We start from the raw sequence: 15952 nt of genomic DNA, 5'->3' as shown, positions 1-15952 counted from the left end.
GAAAAATTCAGATAAATAAGAAGTCACTGGCTGAAAAGTCACAACAGAAGCAATTTAAACTTTACATACAACAGAAAATGTCAATCTTCCCCAACAATGCAAACACAATCACTCAGAGGCTCTCCATGTTGCCACGGCATTACTGGAATGTTTCTCAGAGTCCATCTTCTACATGAGCCATCAGCTTTCCAAGACCAACACTTGAAGCATTAGATGTAATACAAAATAAGGAGTTCTTTATTATTTATACAAAAGTTGTACATTAGAAAAAAAAATTAAGATTCAACAACTCTGCTGACCCCCTGAGGAAGATTTTATGGGTCCATCAAAGAGCCCTGTGTGGATGTTTCAGTCACCAACCTCCTGGCCACAGGACAAGGGACACTCCCTCCACGGCCATTCACACGGCGCCTTCACTGGCTCTGAAAGCTGACTTTCCCCTTCATTAGGCTCAACAAGCAAGCCAGGCTTTCCTGGACAACATTAAAGAACACTGCCTTCTCTGGCCCAAGCTTAGAGTGTTTTACCAGTATATCGGGTGATTTTTGTTTATTTCTTGAACACTTTCAATAAACTCCTAGCACAAGAAGCTTTATTACAACATATACAGATTTGATACAGTTCTTTACAAAAAACTACCTAGATTTTTCAGCTAAATAAATTTAAAAGTCTTTTAAGAAATTAAACTTGGCTTCGAGAAATGGTAATTTTCTTCCAAACCTGCCTACCCCCTGAGTTCTAAGAGAGGCCACCGACTTGTATGTCATTGATAAACAGAGTCAACTTTGTCTAAGCAATATTAAGAGCTCTTGTATCTTTCATAAAAAGCACAAAACTCTGTTTCTTAAAGCCTTATATGCTGAAAGATACGTTATAGCCAATCTAGACAAACATTTGTATTTAGACAAGAGTCCTCTCTGAACAAATAGCCTGCAGAGATAAATGCAGTGATTTTTTTTCTTGAAAGAACTATTTAGCACTGCTTAGCACATTATTCTGTAATTTGGGAATACGAGTAATTCTTCCTTTGAAGAAAGCAGGTCCCCTTCTGAAGAATCATGTTGCCTATCCCCCCCAAAAATCAAAATAGACCAGCACCAAATGAAGTATTCGTTTACAAAAAATAAACTTAGCTCTTATTTTTTTTAAAGGTCTACAACCCAGACTTAATAAATTAACTATGAAATCAGGAGTTTTGTCAGCTATAATATAATTTAAAAATCCATCTTCAACCCAGGATTGGGGCTGGGGCGGGTGTGGACAGGAGGAGGGTTTAATCTCACACTGATCACCATGAACTCCAAGAATTTTATCAAAAGAAAACTTGTTTTTCCAGCTGTATTCTCTTTCAGAAGTGTGCTGTAGCTTACCATCTGTGATACTATAAAGGCATAATATCCATGTTGAGATCTTTCCAAAGAGCACAGCATGTAAAGCATGTAAACTTCTCAGATCTGAGAACTCTGTGTGGAAAGAAGAACCTCAGACTTCCTGAAAGAGCCAAAAACCAAGCAGTCGTCTCACTGATCATGTCTATTCATCCTCAACAGGACACTGCATCGAGCTTTTTTAATTCACAGATTTTATGTGAGTCCTTTAGAACCCAACGCCTGTGTTTCAGTTCTGAACTGTCGGGCTATTCAAGCTGCCTTCTTAGTGCAAGTTCCTGGAAGGTCTTGTAAATTTACCTTTGACCTACAGCAGAAAAAGACAAAGGAGAGATATATAAAATATCAGGAACACAAAATTTTAAGTTAGGACTTGTATCTGAGAAGTAGGTTTTTCTACTGCATATTTTAAGTACAGGGAAACCATATTAAACAAATCTTTAAGTCTTACCTGTTGTGAATCATGTGACTTCTGACAAGATGCCCTGCTGCCAATGCTGCCATCAGAGACAATTCTCCAGCCATCACTGTACCGCACACAATTCGGGCAAGCTGTCGGGCGTTTTCCCCGGGATTGTCTTTGCACGCTCCTTGAACACCTAGCATCTGCAGCCAGGGACAGACACAGCAGGACTCACCCTTCAAGGCACAGCAACAACCTCCGACTCAATCAACTAAAATGAGGGCAACTACAATGGCATTAGAATAGAACCAGGCTCCAGTGGAAGTACTACATTCCCAAGATCTGACAGCCAGCACTAACAATGGAATACACCACAGTGAACCTAACATCCACAGCCTGGCTGGAAGTGCACTTACTCAGAGCACATGAACAACCATTTGCTCTCTTAATCTACTTTCTCAATTTACTAAGCCTGTGCCTGAACATGCTTTACTTGGACACACGGGATTAGGCTGGTGGGAAACGAATGAAAAGACCGGCTAAAATAGAGAGGGGAGCGATATGTGGTATCAGGTAGAAACACAAAGAATCCCAACGAGTCAGAACTGGGCTTGAGGTCACTGGAGCCTGTGCCCCATGTGTCTTACCTGCAGGCATGCTTGCTGAGGGAGCAGGTTAGTCCCACCACCCACAGTCCCTATTTCTATAGATGGCATGGTGCAGCTGATATACAAGTCTTCATTTGTGGGACCACTTGCTTCTATTAAAGTAATACAGTTTGAACTACCAACATTCTGTGCTGCATCCTTAAAAAAAACAGAAAGGAAAAAATATAAAACTTCTCTCACCTAAAACAACGAAAGACAAGAAAGACGGAGGCTGGCGCCCTCACCTGTCCACAGGCAATGTAGATGGCAGTTACAATGTTTGCTGCGTGGGCATTGTAGCCACCGATGCTCCCAGCCATGGCAGAGCCCACCAGATTTTTATTAATGTTGACCTCAATCATAGCCTCTGTAGTAGTCTTTAATACCTAGAAAACAGAGTGGTACACATCTTACATCTTCCCCCAGAAGATTCAGGAGTGGGTTACCCAGATCTACTTTCTGTACCTCCAGAAAACAAGGGAGTGTAGACGTGGCCCCATGTAAGCCCCATGCTCAATAAAAAGATTATCAGTAAGGTCTGTCCCTGTGAATGCCACCCACAGGCAGATGGGCGAGATAAGATAAAACAGACCCATATATTCAAGTTTACTTAACCCTTAATATTACTTTTCCCAATTTTGTAATCCAATGAAAGATTAACAAAATAAAATAGTCATCCAATCACTCACTTCTCTGACAACGTTGGCTGGAATTACAGCTTCACAAACAACAGACTTTCCTCTTCCCTCTATCCAATTTATAGCAGCAGGTTTCTTGTCAGTACAATAGTTACCACTAACTGCCAGAATCTGCATTTCAGGGAAATACTCATGAAGTTTTGAAAGTGCTTTCTCTGTACCCTATTAGCCAAAAAAAACAAACAAACAGCAACAACAAAAACTATATTAAAACACACAGTTATTTATAAATCAGAGGCTTTATTTGTGTCTAATAATACTAACACTGCTAAATATAATAACTATAATAATCTTTTCCTAATACGCTTTTAGATATTAAAATGGAGTTCTTTGTAGTCATCGATGAATAGGATGATGAGAATATAATGAGAATATTAAAAAAAAACTCATTGAGAATATAATACTATATTCATGTCAGTGGGGAGTGAGTACTCAATCCACCATCAACATGTAATAAATCCCCTCTTCTAGTTATTAAATTGTTACCTAAAGGCCCAAGTTACCGAGCCTGTAAAGAGAAGTCAGACATTAAAGTAAATCTTGTTGTTAATGCAAAGTCATTAGGATTTACATAAAATGTAAACAAGCCTTCCAATGACTTCCAATTAAGTTAAATTAATCCAATTAACTCACACTTCAAAAACACAAAACATACTTATTGGCAATTTAAGTTTGTTTTTTTAAATTGTGGTAAAATACACATAACATAGAATTTACCATCTTAACTATTTTCAAGTGTATAGTTCAGTAGTGTTAAGTACATCCACATTGTATGTAAGCAATCTCCAGAACTCTTCGTCTTGCAAAACTGAAATTCTATACCCATTAAACAACTCCTCATTCCACTTAGCCCCTGGTAACCACCCTTCTTTCAGTCCCTATGAATTTAACTAATCTAGGGAACTCTTAAGTGGGAATCATACAGTATTTGTCTTTCTGTGACCAGACTATTTCACTTAGTAAGTGAACCTCAAGGCTCATCCACATTTAGCACGTGTCAGAATTTCCTTTCTTTTTAGGGTTGAATAACATTCCACTGTATGTACATACCACACTTTATTTATCCATTCATCTGCTGATGGACACTTGGGCTGCTTCTAGCTTTTGGCTATTGTGAATGCTGCTATGAACATGGCTATACGAACCTCTTTTTGAGACCCTGCTTGTAATTCTATTTTTATTTTTTTCAGGAACTGCTATACTATTTATTGGAAATTTTTAAACCGTCTGTATTTAGTCACTATACTCTCTTTCTGAATAGTCCTTATAACAGGTAAAGCACAATTAGCCTAGCTAATTGACTTTAACATTTTACATTTCTATCTAATAACAAATATCAGTAGAATAAAATTTAAGCTATACACAATCTTCTTATAAGGAGATAATTAAAGGAACTATACACACATGAACTTGGCTTCTTAAATATGTCTTGAAGCCTCTAGAAGAGGTCAGCTTTCAGGTTTAAGAAAGTTTTGAAGAACAAATCCCCAGATTCCTCCCAGCCCTTCTGAGTAGACCCAGAACATGTACAATGTTAAGTCTAACTTAAATACATCAAATACAAACAACACCAATCAACAAATGCCTACTTTATATAACATGAGTTACATGAATCAACAGTTACCTTTCAATAAAAATCTTTCAATCAATTAACTCTTTGCGTAAGTAGCATGTGTACATGGTACAAAATTCAAAAGTACAGGAGGGCATAAAGTAAACAGCAAGTCTGTTCCCCCCCTCCAGGGACAGTCACTCCTGCAAGTTCTCTTATAGTCCATCCATGCTCACCTTTGAAATCATGTTCATCCCCATGGCATCACCTGACTTCGACTGGAAACGGATGTAAAGGTTGCGTCCAGCCACACTCATACGAAGTTTCTGTAGACGTGCAAATCTGTAAATAAAAGAAGCAAAGACTTTTTATTTTTTACTTTTTTCAGAAAATGGAAGTTATCTTAAAGTCTACCTTAGTTGGTTCATTTTACACCTAAGAGAAAGCTCATGGAGACTACATATTAAATGTACCTTCTTCTTTAATTAAACATTATATTAGAATACTACTTCAACTCTGACTCATTCTTACATGCTGCAAGAAGGGAGGGCTGCAGAAAGTCATGTCATCATAAATAAACTTTAAAAGTCCAAATAAACACAAGCATATAAGCTTGAACTATAGTGGGGTTATCATTTGTATTGATTATACTTCTTTAAAAATTTAATTTTCTGTATTCAAAGTAAATCTGCTATACTAATATTTACCTCTATCCTGCTTGGAAAATCTTTTTCTCAGGCAATTCTGCCCTAGGGCAAGTTTTGGTCAAAACTCTTCTAGGGCAAAGTAATAGCCTAATCAAAGTGAGCCTTGTAAAACCAACACACAAACTTACTAGCTCACACTATTTTTTTCTAATTAACCTTTATGGAGATACTCATTTGTATCAACATTCTGCTCCCCCCATCCCAACCAAGCATTAATATTACTTATTTTGAAAGAATGGATTTAAAGTTGATATTTTATTACATCCCCTTAGGCAGTCAATACGTTAACAGTTATGTTTAGCCATCCTAGAAGATGGCACTGGTTCTGAAATAAACATAAATGCACATATAAGCCCCTACACACACCTGCTGGTGCTGTCGAATGCCTCCTTTATCACTGTGAACCCTTCAGGTGTCTCGAGCCAGGCCTTCACTTCTGCAGAGTCACAAGCACGGGGAAAACGCACCACTGGGCCACGAGTCATCCCGTCTGCAAGGATTCGGCTGCTGGCACCTCCACCAAGCTATGCAGAGTATGTTACAAAAGCACGTTAATCGTGAAAACAGTTCTGCTTGTCCCAAAAGGTGTCCTTGATTGTCCCCAAATTTCTTCTCACTGCCTAGAGTGTATCTTAAAACAGGCAAATATATAAATGCCAACTTACACCTATTGCTCTGCAGCCTCTATTAGTGCTGGCCACAAGACAACCTTCTGTTGTTGCCATTGGAACCTGAAATTCTTTTTCATCCAAGCGCAGAGGTCCTACCACTCCAACAGGGATGGGCATATAACCGATAACATTCTCACAGCAAGCTCCCATCACCTAAAAGGTAAAGTCAGGCACCAAGTGAAAATCTATATAGCAAACACCCAGCCCTTGTCATTAATAACTTTCTTCAAACTTAATGCTTTAGTGTACTTTTCAAGCAAATTTTTTTTTTTTTTTTTTTTTTTTTTTTGCAGTACACGGGCCTCTCACTGTTGTGGCCTCTCCCATTGCAGAGCACAGGCTCCGGACGCACAGGCTCAGCGGCCATGGCTCATGGGTCCAGCCACTCCGCAGCATGTGGGATCTTCCCGGACTGGGGCACGAACCCGTGTCCCCTGCATCGGCAGGCGGACTCTCAACCACTGCGCCACCAGGGAAGCCCCAAGCAAATTTTTTATTTACTCTTTAAAAGTCTTGAGTAATGACTATAAATAACAACAGGAAAAATATTTTTGAATTTTGATGACCTATATCATAAGCAGAATACAAAATTACAGTAAAATGAGTTAAAAAGGAGATGTTTTATAAAACTATGTATGTATAAAAGACAAGTCAAGAAGAAGACTGAAAAACTAAAGACTAAAGCTACAAAGCAAACCTGCTCAAATCAAGAAAATAACATACCAAGGAGTAGTTATAGTCCCTGTAAGGCAGATACTGGAGAGAAGAAGGCTCTGGAAGTTTTTTGGAAAGTAACTGTCGACGAATAGATACACCTCGTTCATAGGTTTCCATCAGAGTTTCCAATTTGTAAGCTGGGATATGCTTAGCATTGACTAATTGGATGATCTCAGCATCACTAAGGAATTTTGCACCTTTCTAAAGAAATGGGAAAAAAAATGGAAGGGGGTTGGATAGAGGGAAATGAAAAAAGACTTGAAGAACCATACTTCATACTCTTCATAATTAATAGACCATTTAATACAAACAGTGCTCTCCATAGAACTAAAACACAAGTACTTTAAGAACCCAAAGGAATTTGAAGTTCTGAAGAAGGAGATGATTTAAGTAGAAATAACATCAAAATAAAAACAAATTCTTTATAAAAATGTGAAAACTAAACAAATGTTAAACCAAAACACTAAATTTTTCAAATGATGTTCATACAAAAAAAAAATTCCAATTAAGATTCTGACACCCACCCTATAAGCTTTGTAATACAGCATGTCAGCTGAGCTACTGGTACACATGTTAACAAGAATGAGGGAAAGGAAACTGATGAAGAAAAACACAATCTATTCTCACTCATATGCACATAAATTAGGAATGAACCAGAGTAAGCAGATACGGATAGAACACAACAGTCACGCTAACTCATGAGCAGACTGTCAGCAGGACATCCTGTTCAAACATCAGAAAGAAAATAAGCCTCCTCAGGAGCATCAAGCTTACTTTAAAATACCAAAACAAACAAACAAAAAGCCCCCAAAACCTTTCTTCTTTCTCTGAAGTTCATTTCTGTGTGAAAGCTTTCCTAGGCCTTAACACACATGAGAATACAGCAGTTGCTCATCTCTTTAATAAACAGTAATAAAGTAGAAAGAGCACTGTGACACTTGAGTCAGTAAATCTTGGGACTCTTGATCCCAGCTTTACCATTTCCTAGATGTTTTACTTTGCGACGTACTTAATTAACCCTCCTGGAGCCTACATTTTCTCATCTGAAAAATGGAGAAAATTCCACCTATCTTACAAGGTTTTCGGGAATAAATGAGACCAGTACTTGTAAACCATGCAACAGTGTGCCCAGAACTTAGGTACTCAGTAGCTATAACTTCCTTCCTTCCTTTGATAAAAAAGCTCCTTTTCTTAAGAAAGATACCAGCTTGAGTTTGTTTTATTTCCTCACCTCTGCATTCCCAAGTATCTGTAGACATTCTTCATTAGGCCGCGGCTCCATGGGAAGTTCAATTTCAGGTTCCTGTGTCTCTAGTTCCAGTGAAGTATCCAGTAAGGAGGAGTTACCAACCACAAATGTAGCTCTGTTTGAGGTGTCAGTTTCTGCCACTAAGGGTTTTATAACCTCAACTGTTCAAGAGATCAAAAGAAATCTCACAACACTGAACTTTTAAAAACGACTCGACTTCTTGACAAATCAACAGAGTGGAAGAATGGAAAATGAAGAGAATAAGAAATCACCTTTTCTTTCTCTGTTTATCCTGGCCTCCTCCTCCACTGCATGGAATTTCTGGTCATTTCTGACGAGTATAGGGTCACGTCTACAACAATCGTCTGCGACTTTCTTTTGGGTCACTACAGGAGATGTGATAGGGTTTTTTAACGAGAGTGTAGATTCTGTCTCTGCTTGTTCAAAGAAGATATACTTGACAGCCAGAAGGAGAGCTAAACTTAGGGTAATAACTTGTTCGATATCCATGCTGACCATTCTGAATAAAAGAAAGCAAATTAAAATGTTATTACTCAAATACAAAAGGCACACCTAAACTCTCAGTAGCATAGAGTGCTATGATTCATAGACAACAAAGTAGGGCTCGGGGAACTTACTTAGAGAGATAAAACTGCCATAGGGAAACACTTGGTTCAATTCTCTTCGACACATTTTCATCCAATCCTAAAGAAACCTTAGAATTGTCTGCTGGAGAAGGATCGGCTATCCAGCGACTGTGAGCGTGAACAAGAACTAAGCCTAGAGACTGAAATAAAAATGTAAAAATCATGTATCCTCTGCATATCAATGGCACCTAAACTCATCCTGTGCAACTGGATAATTAAACACTACCATCCTCCCATGGCCTCCCTTACCATGAAAAGAAAGACCCAGGCTTGCTATGTGACTGACTAAAGCAATGGCTCCACTGAACGGCTGAAAACATTCCAAAAAAAAGAACAGATTTTCAAAGAGAGGTAAAGTGGAAGAACTTGAAAAATCTATTTAGGGCAGAGAGAAAACCAGGGGCCTCAAAGAAATGAGAAAAAAAGATAGAAAAAAAAAAAAGGGAAGAGGAACATCGGTGAAAGAGCCAAAAATTGCACAAAAATTGCACAAAGACAATAAGAAGGAAAAAAATTGAAAAGCAGAATATGATATTGGAACCAAAAATAATGAAAGAAGAATAAAACTGTATAATTACCATAATCATCTTAACCCTCTGAGTAACAGGATTTGGTTTATTTTCTTCTTCTTCTAAAACTCGGGCAAAATGGCTGAGCTGCCAAATTGGATGACCCTCGCGGCTTTCCCGAGAAAGCTACAAAGTAAGTCAGCACTACGTTAGAAGGTGCTAATTTTCTTTAGGTGAACTAATATGAAAAATATTACTCTTCTACTAGTATAAGTAAGAACTGCTCTTACCTCTAAAACCAAGGACACACACGCTGGGAAGAAAGTCATGAACACGAAGTAGTTGGCGAGAACTGACATGCAGCCAAAGCAGCACATAATTTCAAGTTGACGCACCCCTGGTTAGAGAAAAATTAAATGCATTAGCTAGTAAAGAAGTACGTGTATTTCTGATGCTGCATACATCACAAGGGCTCTTCCTATAGGTAGACAAATACATGGAAGTATTAGTATATTAAGCTCTTTGCCATCTACTGGAAAAAGAATTAGAAACTCAGAGGTGCTGTGAAGCCTGAGCACACAGAGGATAACTTCCTCGAAGGCAGAGACTTTGGCTTCTCCCATGTCCCCAACGTCACAATGCCAGGCACGGCAGTGTTTAATATCCCTCTGATCATCCCCTTTGATCAAATGGTAGTACTCTGTTTTGAGATAGGATATCAAGGACAGTCAACTCTAATGGAGCAAACTCCTCCCACTCCGTTATACTACTGATCCAATCCCACTCATCACCACAAAAGCAATTCACCTGTGGACCAAGGACTTTTTGTAAAAAACACACTGCTAGTTATACCATTCCTGATATAGTATCATAATAAATATTTTATGTGTACTACTCAGCTCTATTTTCAATATAACCTCTGTGGTGTCTACTGATGTTCTTACAATGTTCGTTCATTTCATTGATCTGTTTGAAAAATGATATAATGCAAAAAGGCAACCCAAGATCCAAAGTTAACAAATGTTCCATTACAAAATGCTTGCGGTATCACTTGGTAATCTTCTCAAATAGAAGGGAACAGAGCTGGGGAAAGATTAGATTACCAAATCCTACTCCCTCTCTTCACAAATAAACTTGAACATAAAATATAAAACATATTTCTGGGCTTCCCTGGTGGCGCAGTAGTTGAGAGTCCGCCTGCCGATGCAGGGGATGTGGGTTCGTGCCCTGGTCCGGGAAGATCCCACATGCCACAGAGCGGCTGGGCCCGTGAGCCATCGCCGCTGGGCCTGAGCATTCGGAGCCTGTGCTCCGCAACGGGAGAGGCCACAACAGTGAGAGGCCCGCGTACCGAAAAAAAAAAAAAAAAAATATATATATATATATATATATATATATATATATATATATATATATACATAAAACATTTTCTGATGTTATTCACATTAAATATAAAAATTTTTGAAATACATATAAAAATTGATTCCCTTCTCCCATAAAAACTGCTAACTAGGGCTTCCCTGGTGGCGCAGTGGTTGAGAGACCGCCTGCCAGTGCAGGGGACACGGGTTCGTGCCCCTGTCCGGGAGGATCCCGCGTGCCGCGGGGCGGCTGGGCCCGTGGGCCGTGGCCGCTGGGCCTGCGCGTCCGGAGCCTGTGCCCCGCGGCGGGAGGGGCCACAACAGTGAGAGGCCCGCGTACCGCCAAAAAAAAAAAAAAAAAAAAAAAAACTGCTAACTAGAGTAATACAAAAAAAACCTCAATGTTGCATTTTATCTTCTGAATCGTAATAGATCATTTGACTAAATAACAGAAAAAAAGCATACATTGTATTTTCTAAAAATTCTATAGCTATTACCCTCAAATGGAGAAATTCAAGAGAATACAAAATTACAATGACAAAAGCATTATGAACAACCTATATTTAAAAAGTAGCCAAATTGTAATCTTTTCAAACTTGAGACTATCGAAGCCATATTGACCACTGCTTTTTACCACCTGGCTACCTACTCTTCCCCTTTGTACAACAGTAACCACTGTCGTCACAGGTTCTTCAGGCATTCTTCCTTGTTCTGTCCCAGTGGCACAGCCTCTTTGTGCCACTTTTTTACTACAAGGAGACAGCACCAATCTACAAGTTCCAAGAAGTAAAGACTTAAAAAAAATTTTTTTACTGGCTTTCCAAAGGTTTACTTCCTAGCTAGTATGTGTTAAATCTGTCCTTTTATTCTACCCTAAGCCAAATCCCTAATTTTACCACTTCTGTATGGCTGTAAATGCCTCCTAGCTGGCTTTTCCAACATCAAATCTAATCACTTCCTTTGTCCACTGCTCTGACTTATGACCAAACTCATCACCCTACTTTCCACATCAGTCTCCACTGCTTTCCACATCAGTTTCAAATGAATAATCCTTGGTTTCACAGCCCACTACCAGTTCCTAGCTAAGCCTCTCATCTTCCTATATACTGTTCTGCTTGTATAAAATCACATAGGTATATTTTTCACCTGATCAAAAACATTTTTTCTTGATTGTGGTGACAGTTACATGACTACATCTTTGTCGATACTCAAAACTATACCCAAAAAGAGTAAATTTTAAGAAATGCACATTTAAAAAAATAATTTTAAAAAATCTTTGCTAAATAAACTTTGAATGACAGGTAAAATAACTGAATAAATAATAAATTTACCATCAGAAAGTTAGAAGAAACATTATATATATTTAACATACTATCTAGTGAACAGACCTCACCAATAATAGCAACTAACTACTCTCTTAAAAGTTAGATAATATACTTCTGAAAGAATGAAACCCCTTATTGAGGGCACTAAGGCACCAGGAAATACACTAGAATAGTAGTTAACTATGTGTGACCCTCATGAGAAAGCCATAAAATCTAGTCTTAGTTGATTAGGAAACCTTGACAACAGCATGATATATTCATTCTGGCAAATTTCCATATGAGGCCATAATTTTTGTCCTATATAATGGAGTCCTGTGTTTGATATTTAATATCTCATTCTCTACTATCCAATTAAGGATGAAGAAACATATGTGCTGAGGTCAGTGCTGGCTAAGTGCTAAGATGTACTGCACACTGTCTGACTAAATCTTCCTAACCACTCAGTTAGGTGGACCCAACTGAGATCTGTCCACCTCCTGACTTTTGCACTGTCTCCTACAGGACAATTAAAACACAAGGAACCAAGTCATTAATTTAGTCCAGACAACAGTAGAGGCTGGATGATGCTTTCTAAATGAGCCTAGGATACAATCTTGGTTAAAAACCAAACAAAAAGCAAATAAAAACACCTTAAAGTCATCAAAAAAGTGGAGCACAGGAAAAGATGATGCGATAGTAAGAGTGAAAATAAATCAGGGGGCTTCCCTGGTGGTGCAGCGGTTGAGAATCCACCTGCCAACGCAGGGGACATGGGTTCAAGCCCTGGTCCGGGAAGATGCCACGCGCTGCAGAGCAACTAAGACCATGCGCCACAACTACTGAGCCTGTGCTCTATAGAGCCCGCGAGCCACAACTACTGAGTCCACATGCCACAACTACTGAAGCCCGCGTGCCTAGAGCCCGTGCTCCGCAACAAGAGAAACCACTGCAATGAGAAGCCCGCGTGCCGCAACGAAGAGTAGCCCCCGCTCAATGCAACTAGAGGAAGCCCGCCCACAGCAACAAAGACCTAACGCAGCCAAATATTTAAAATAATTAATTAATGTAAAAAAAAAGAAGAGAAATCGGTAACCTACTAAGTTTTTGCTAAAGCAGAGAGACATAAGGTCAGATCAGATATACCCACAGAGTCATACAATTAAAAAATTTTAAGAGTAATGTCAGACTTTTAAAAGTCAGAATTTAAGAGTAATTGATACAATTTAATATATTCCTTTTTCTCTTCTACAAACTCATTTTAAAATATATTAAAAACTGTTTACAAACCTGACATGGTACCAACTCCAATCACAAGACATTCTACAAGAGCATCAAGGGTGAATGTGGGACCTAAAATTGCCATCCCACGAGCAATATTTTCCCTTACTTCATCCTAAAACACAGACCAAACATATCAATGAGGGTAAGGTACAAAGTAACTTTTAAAAATGTTAGAGCATCCCAGGGCTTCTACTAAACCTAATCTACTATATTAAGAATAAAATACACAATATGATAAGACTAACAGGCATTCCAGATACAAAGGATAATATAGAGGACTAGAGAAAGAAGAATATATACACTGCCCTGCTTTCCCCGTCCACTGAAGGAGATATTTCTTAGGAAGATTCCTTTGAAGTGGTGCATTAATCCTGCCATTTAAATCCCACATAAATCCTACATTTTATACTTTGGCTACCACTGACAGAAGTTCTTAGTTGCAAATTTTTTGAGATCATATTAGTATTATGAAACCTAAATATCCTTGTCAAAATGCTCAAATGATCATAAATATCAAATACATAATCAGGGCAGCAGTACACAATATTTTATACTCAGTTACTCAGTATTATTAAAAATGTTACGTTCTTTAAAGTGACTAATGAACAGCAAGATAAAACTTTAGATGGGAAATAATGCTAGTGTTAATTCACAGGGTTTAGAAATCTATCTACCCTGAGATTCTTCCATTAGATCCTGTCTGTTCTCTGGTATGTTTCACTAGGTAGATACTCTAATTTATCCAAAAGACATAATACCTTACATTCTGAAAACTTCAAAAAGGAAAACAGGGAAGATTCCAAATTCTAGAAGCTGTGGAATTACAACTGAGTTGTCAGATAAATGGGACAGTTCCTAGGGTTCCTAGGAAGACCAGTCTTAGGACTTGACAAAATTGCAGGCAATTCCTGAATCTTGGACTGTGAAGAAACTATTAATCTTTCCTATTAATGTAAACAATCTGAAAAAAAGGATATTACTAACATTCATGTCTTATAAATAATACCTGTGAGTTGGAACTGAGGGCAAACTTTGCTAGTGCACTTGCTCTGGAAAGGTCAATCAGCAGTAGGAAGAAGGGCAAAGCTTCACTGGGGGAAGAAAAAAAGAAAACAAGATGATCAGGTATTATTTAACAAAAGAAAAAATATTACCGAAAAATCCCTTCCTAAAACAAACCCCCACCCCCACCCCTCGTCCCATGCCTTGTATGAGCTCTGGCATGTGTTACCTCTGCAGACCAAAAGGTATAACCTATATTCCTTTGACATCCTCAAAGCTAAATATATTAGTCACTCAAACTATTTAAGAATATTTTTAATGTTAAAAATGTAAATATATTTATACAAAAACACCTTTTGATAATTCTATAGCAAAATATCATCCTTAGTTAAAAAAAAAACGTGTCCTTGTGAATCAACATGGGGGAAAAAGAGGAATACAGGTGTCCCCCACTTTTCGAAAGTTTGCTTTACGCCACTTCACTTTTATGAAAGACCTACATAGTAACCATTTTTGCTAACCAAAAGAAATCCAAACAAGGTTTTCACTTTGACAAAAAAAGGTGAAAAGTGAAAATAGCATTCAGTGTTTGTTTTGCAGGGAACCGTTATAGAGGCAGTGGGTACCTGGAGCAGACAGAGAGAACGGCACTGCCTGGGAACTACACTTAGCATCTCAGCACCAAGCTGCCATAGCTTTGAACTGTGTCTGTGAGCACTGTGCTTTACCTTGATTTATTGTGTGCATCCCTTCAAAGATGTGTCCCAAGGCAATTGCTTCTTCACTTACAAAAGGTTTCATAGGAAAGCTGTACTTTCAGATAGCAGGGGAAACCTGTATACTGTATGCAATTCTTTTTTCATTAATTACTATCTATAGAAGAATAAACCGAACAATCTTTCTAGAGAACAAATTGGCAATAACAGCACTTAAAAGCCCTAAAAACCTACACAGCCACTGTTTCACTCCTAGGAATGTATCCTAAGAAAATGACTATGAATACAAACAAAAATTTAGCTACAAAGACATTTATCACAGTGTTGTTATTAATGGGGGAAATTAAATAACCTAACAATCCAACCTAGAGGATAGGGGAATACTAGACAGCTATTACAAATAATTTAGTTTAGCATTAAGGACATGCAAAGGTGTTGATAAACTATTATAAAGCATAAAAGTTATAAAGCAGTATATACAGTATGATCTCAGAAGTTTTATTTAAGTATAAAAAAGTGGGGGCCTCCCTGGTGGCGCAGTGGTTGAGAGTCCGCCTGCCGATGCAGGGGATACGGGTTCGTGCCCCGGTCTGGGAGGATCCCATGTGCCGCGGAGCGGCTGGGCCCGTGAGCCATGGCCGCTGGGCCTGCGCATCCGGAGCCTGTGCTCCGCAACGGGAGAGGACACAGCAGTGAGAGGCCCGCGTACCGCAAAAAGAAAGAGAAAAAAAAAAAAAAAAAAAAAAAAAGTGGGACAGGATATATACTAAAACATTAACAGGTATTAAAATTAGCTAAATGATTACATGAAAAATTTTCCCATATTTTCTATAAACTTTTGATAATTTATATACTATAATGCTTTATATCATAGAGAAGAACAGTTCTTAACAATATATTTTGAAAGAAAGTATATTTATGCTTAAATACTTACTTCAAGCCTGTCAATTCTTTATCTAAGAAATGAATGACAACTGTACTGAATACAAAACTTGAGAAAATTGTGAAGAGTCCAGCAATACCTAAAATGACAAAATTCAGCAAACTGAAAAAACTTCAGCCTTTTTTACACACACAATAACATACAGTCCCATACGATA

General features: G+C 38.3%; 1 protein-coding gene across 3 annotated transcripts in view; it reads right to left on the bottom strand.

Moving 5' to 3' along the window:
• Positions 1-214: 214 nt before the first annotated feature.
• Positions 215-15952, bottom strand: part of HMGCR (3-hydroxy-3-methylglutaryl-CoA reductase) — a 59341-nt gene continuing 43603 nt past the window's right edge. For all 3 annotated transcript variants that reach the window (XM_081233735.1, XM_081233736.1, XM_081233734.1), the window contains exons 4-20: positions 15787-15874; positions 14141-14225; positions 13141-13246; positions 9479-9585; positions 9258-9374; positions 8671-8819; positions 8305-8552; positions 8015-8193; positions 6790-6984; positions 6061-6219; positions 5762-5919; positions 4925-5030; positions 3128-3298; positions 2684-2824; positions 2439-2597; positions 1840-1994; positions 215-1695 (exon numbers count right to left, since the gene is read on the bottom strand). In XM_081233735.1, the coding sequence (XP_081089861.1) occupies positions 1641-1695; positions 1840-1994; positions 2439-2597; positions 2684-2824; positions 3128-3298; positions 4925-5030; positions 5762-5919; positions 6061-6219; positions 6790-6984; positions 8015-8193; positions 8305-8552; positions 8671-8819; positions 9258-9374; positions 9479-9585; positions 13141-13246; positions 14141-14225; positions 15787-15874 (2378 nt within the window). In that variant the 3' untranslated portion in view covers positions 215-1640. The remainder of the gene's footprint in view (positions 1696-1839; positions 1995-2438; positions 2598-2683; positions 2825-3127; positions 3299-4924; positions 5031-5761; positions 5920-6060; positions 6220-6789; positions 6985-8014; positions 8194-8304; positions 8553-8670; positions 8820-9257; positions 9375-9478; positions 9586-13140; positions 13247-14140; positions 14226-15786; positions 15875-15952) is intronic.

The sequence above is a fragment of the Mesoplodon bidens genome (genome assembly GCF_964165515.1).
Source record: "Mesoplodon bidens genome assembly, chromosome: 4".
In the NCBI taxonomy this organism is placed as follows: Eukaryota; Metazoa; Chordata; class Mammalia; order Artiodactyla; family Ziphiidae; genus Mesoplodon; species Mesoplodon bidens.
Note: the sequence above shows the minus strand (reverse complement) of the source record. Positions and strands in the feature narration are given on the sequence as shown.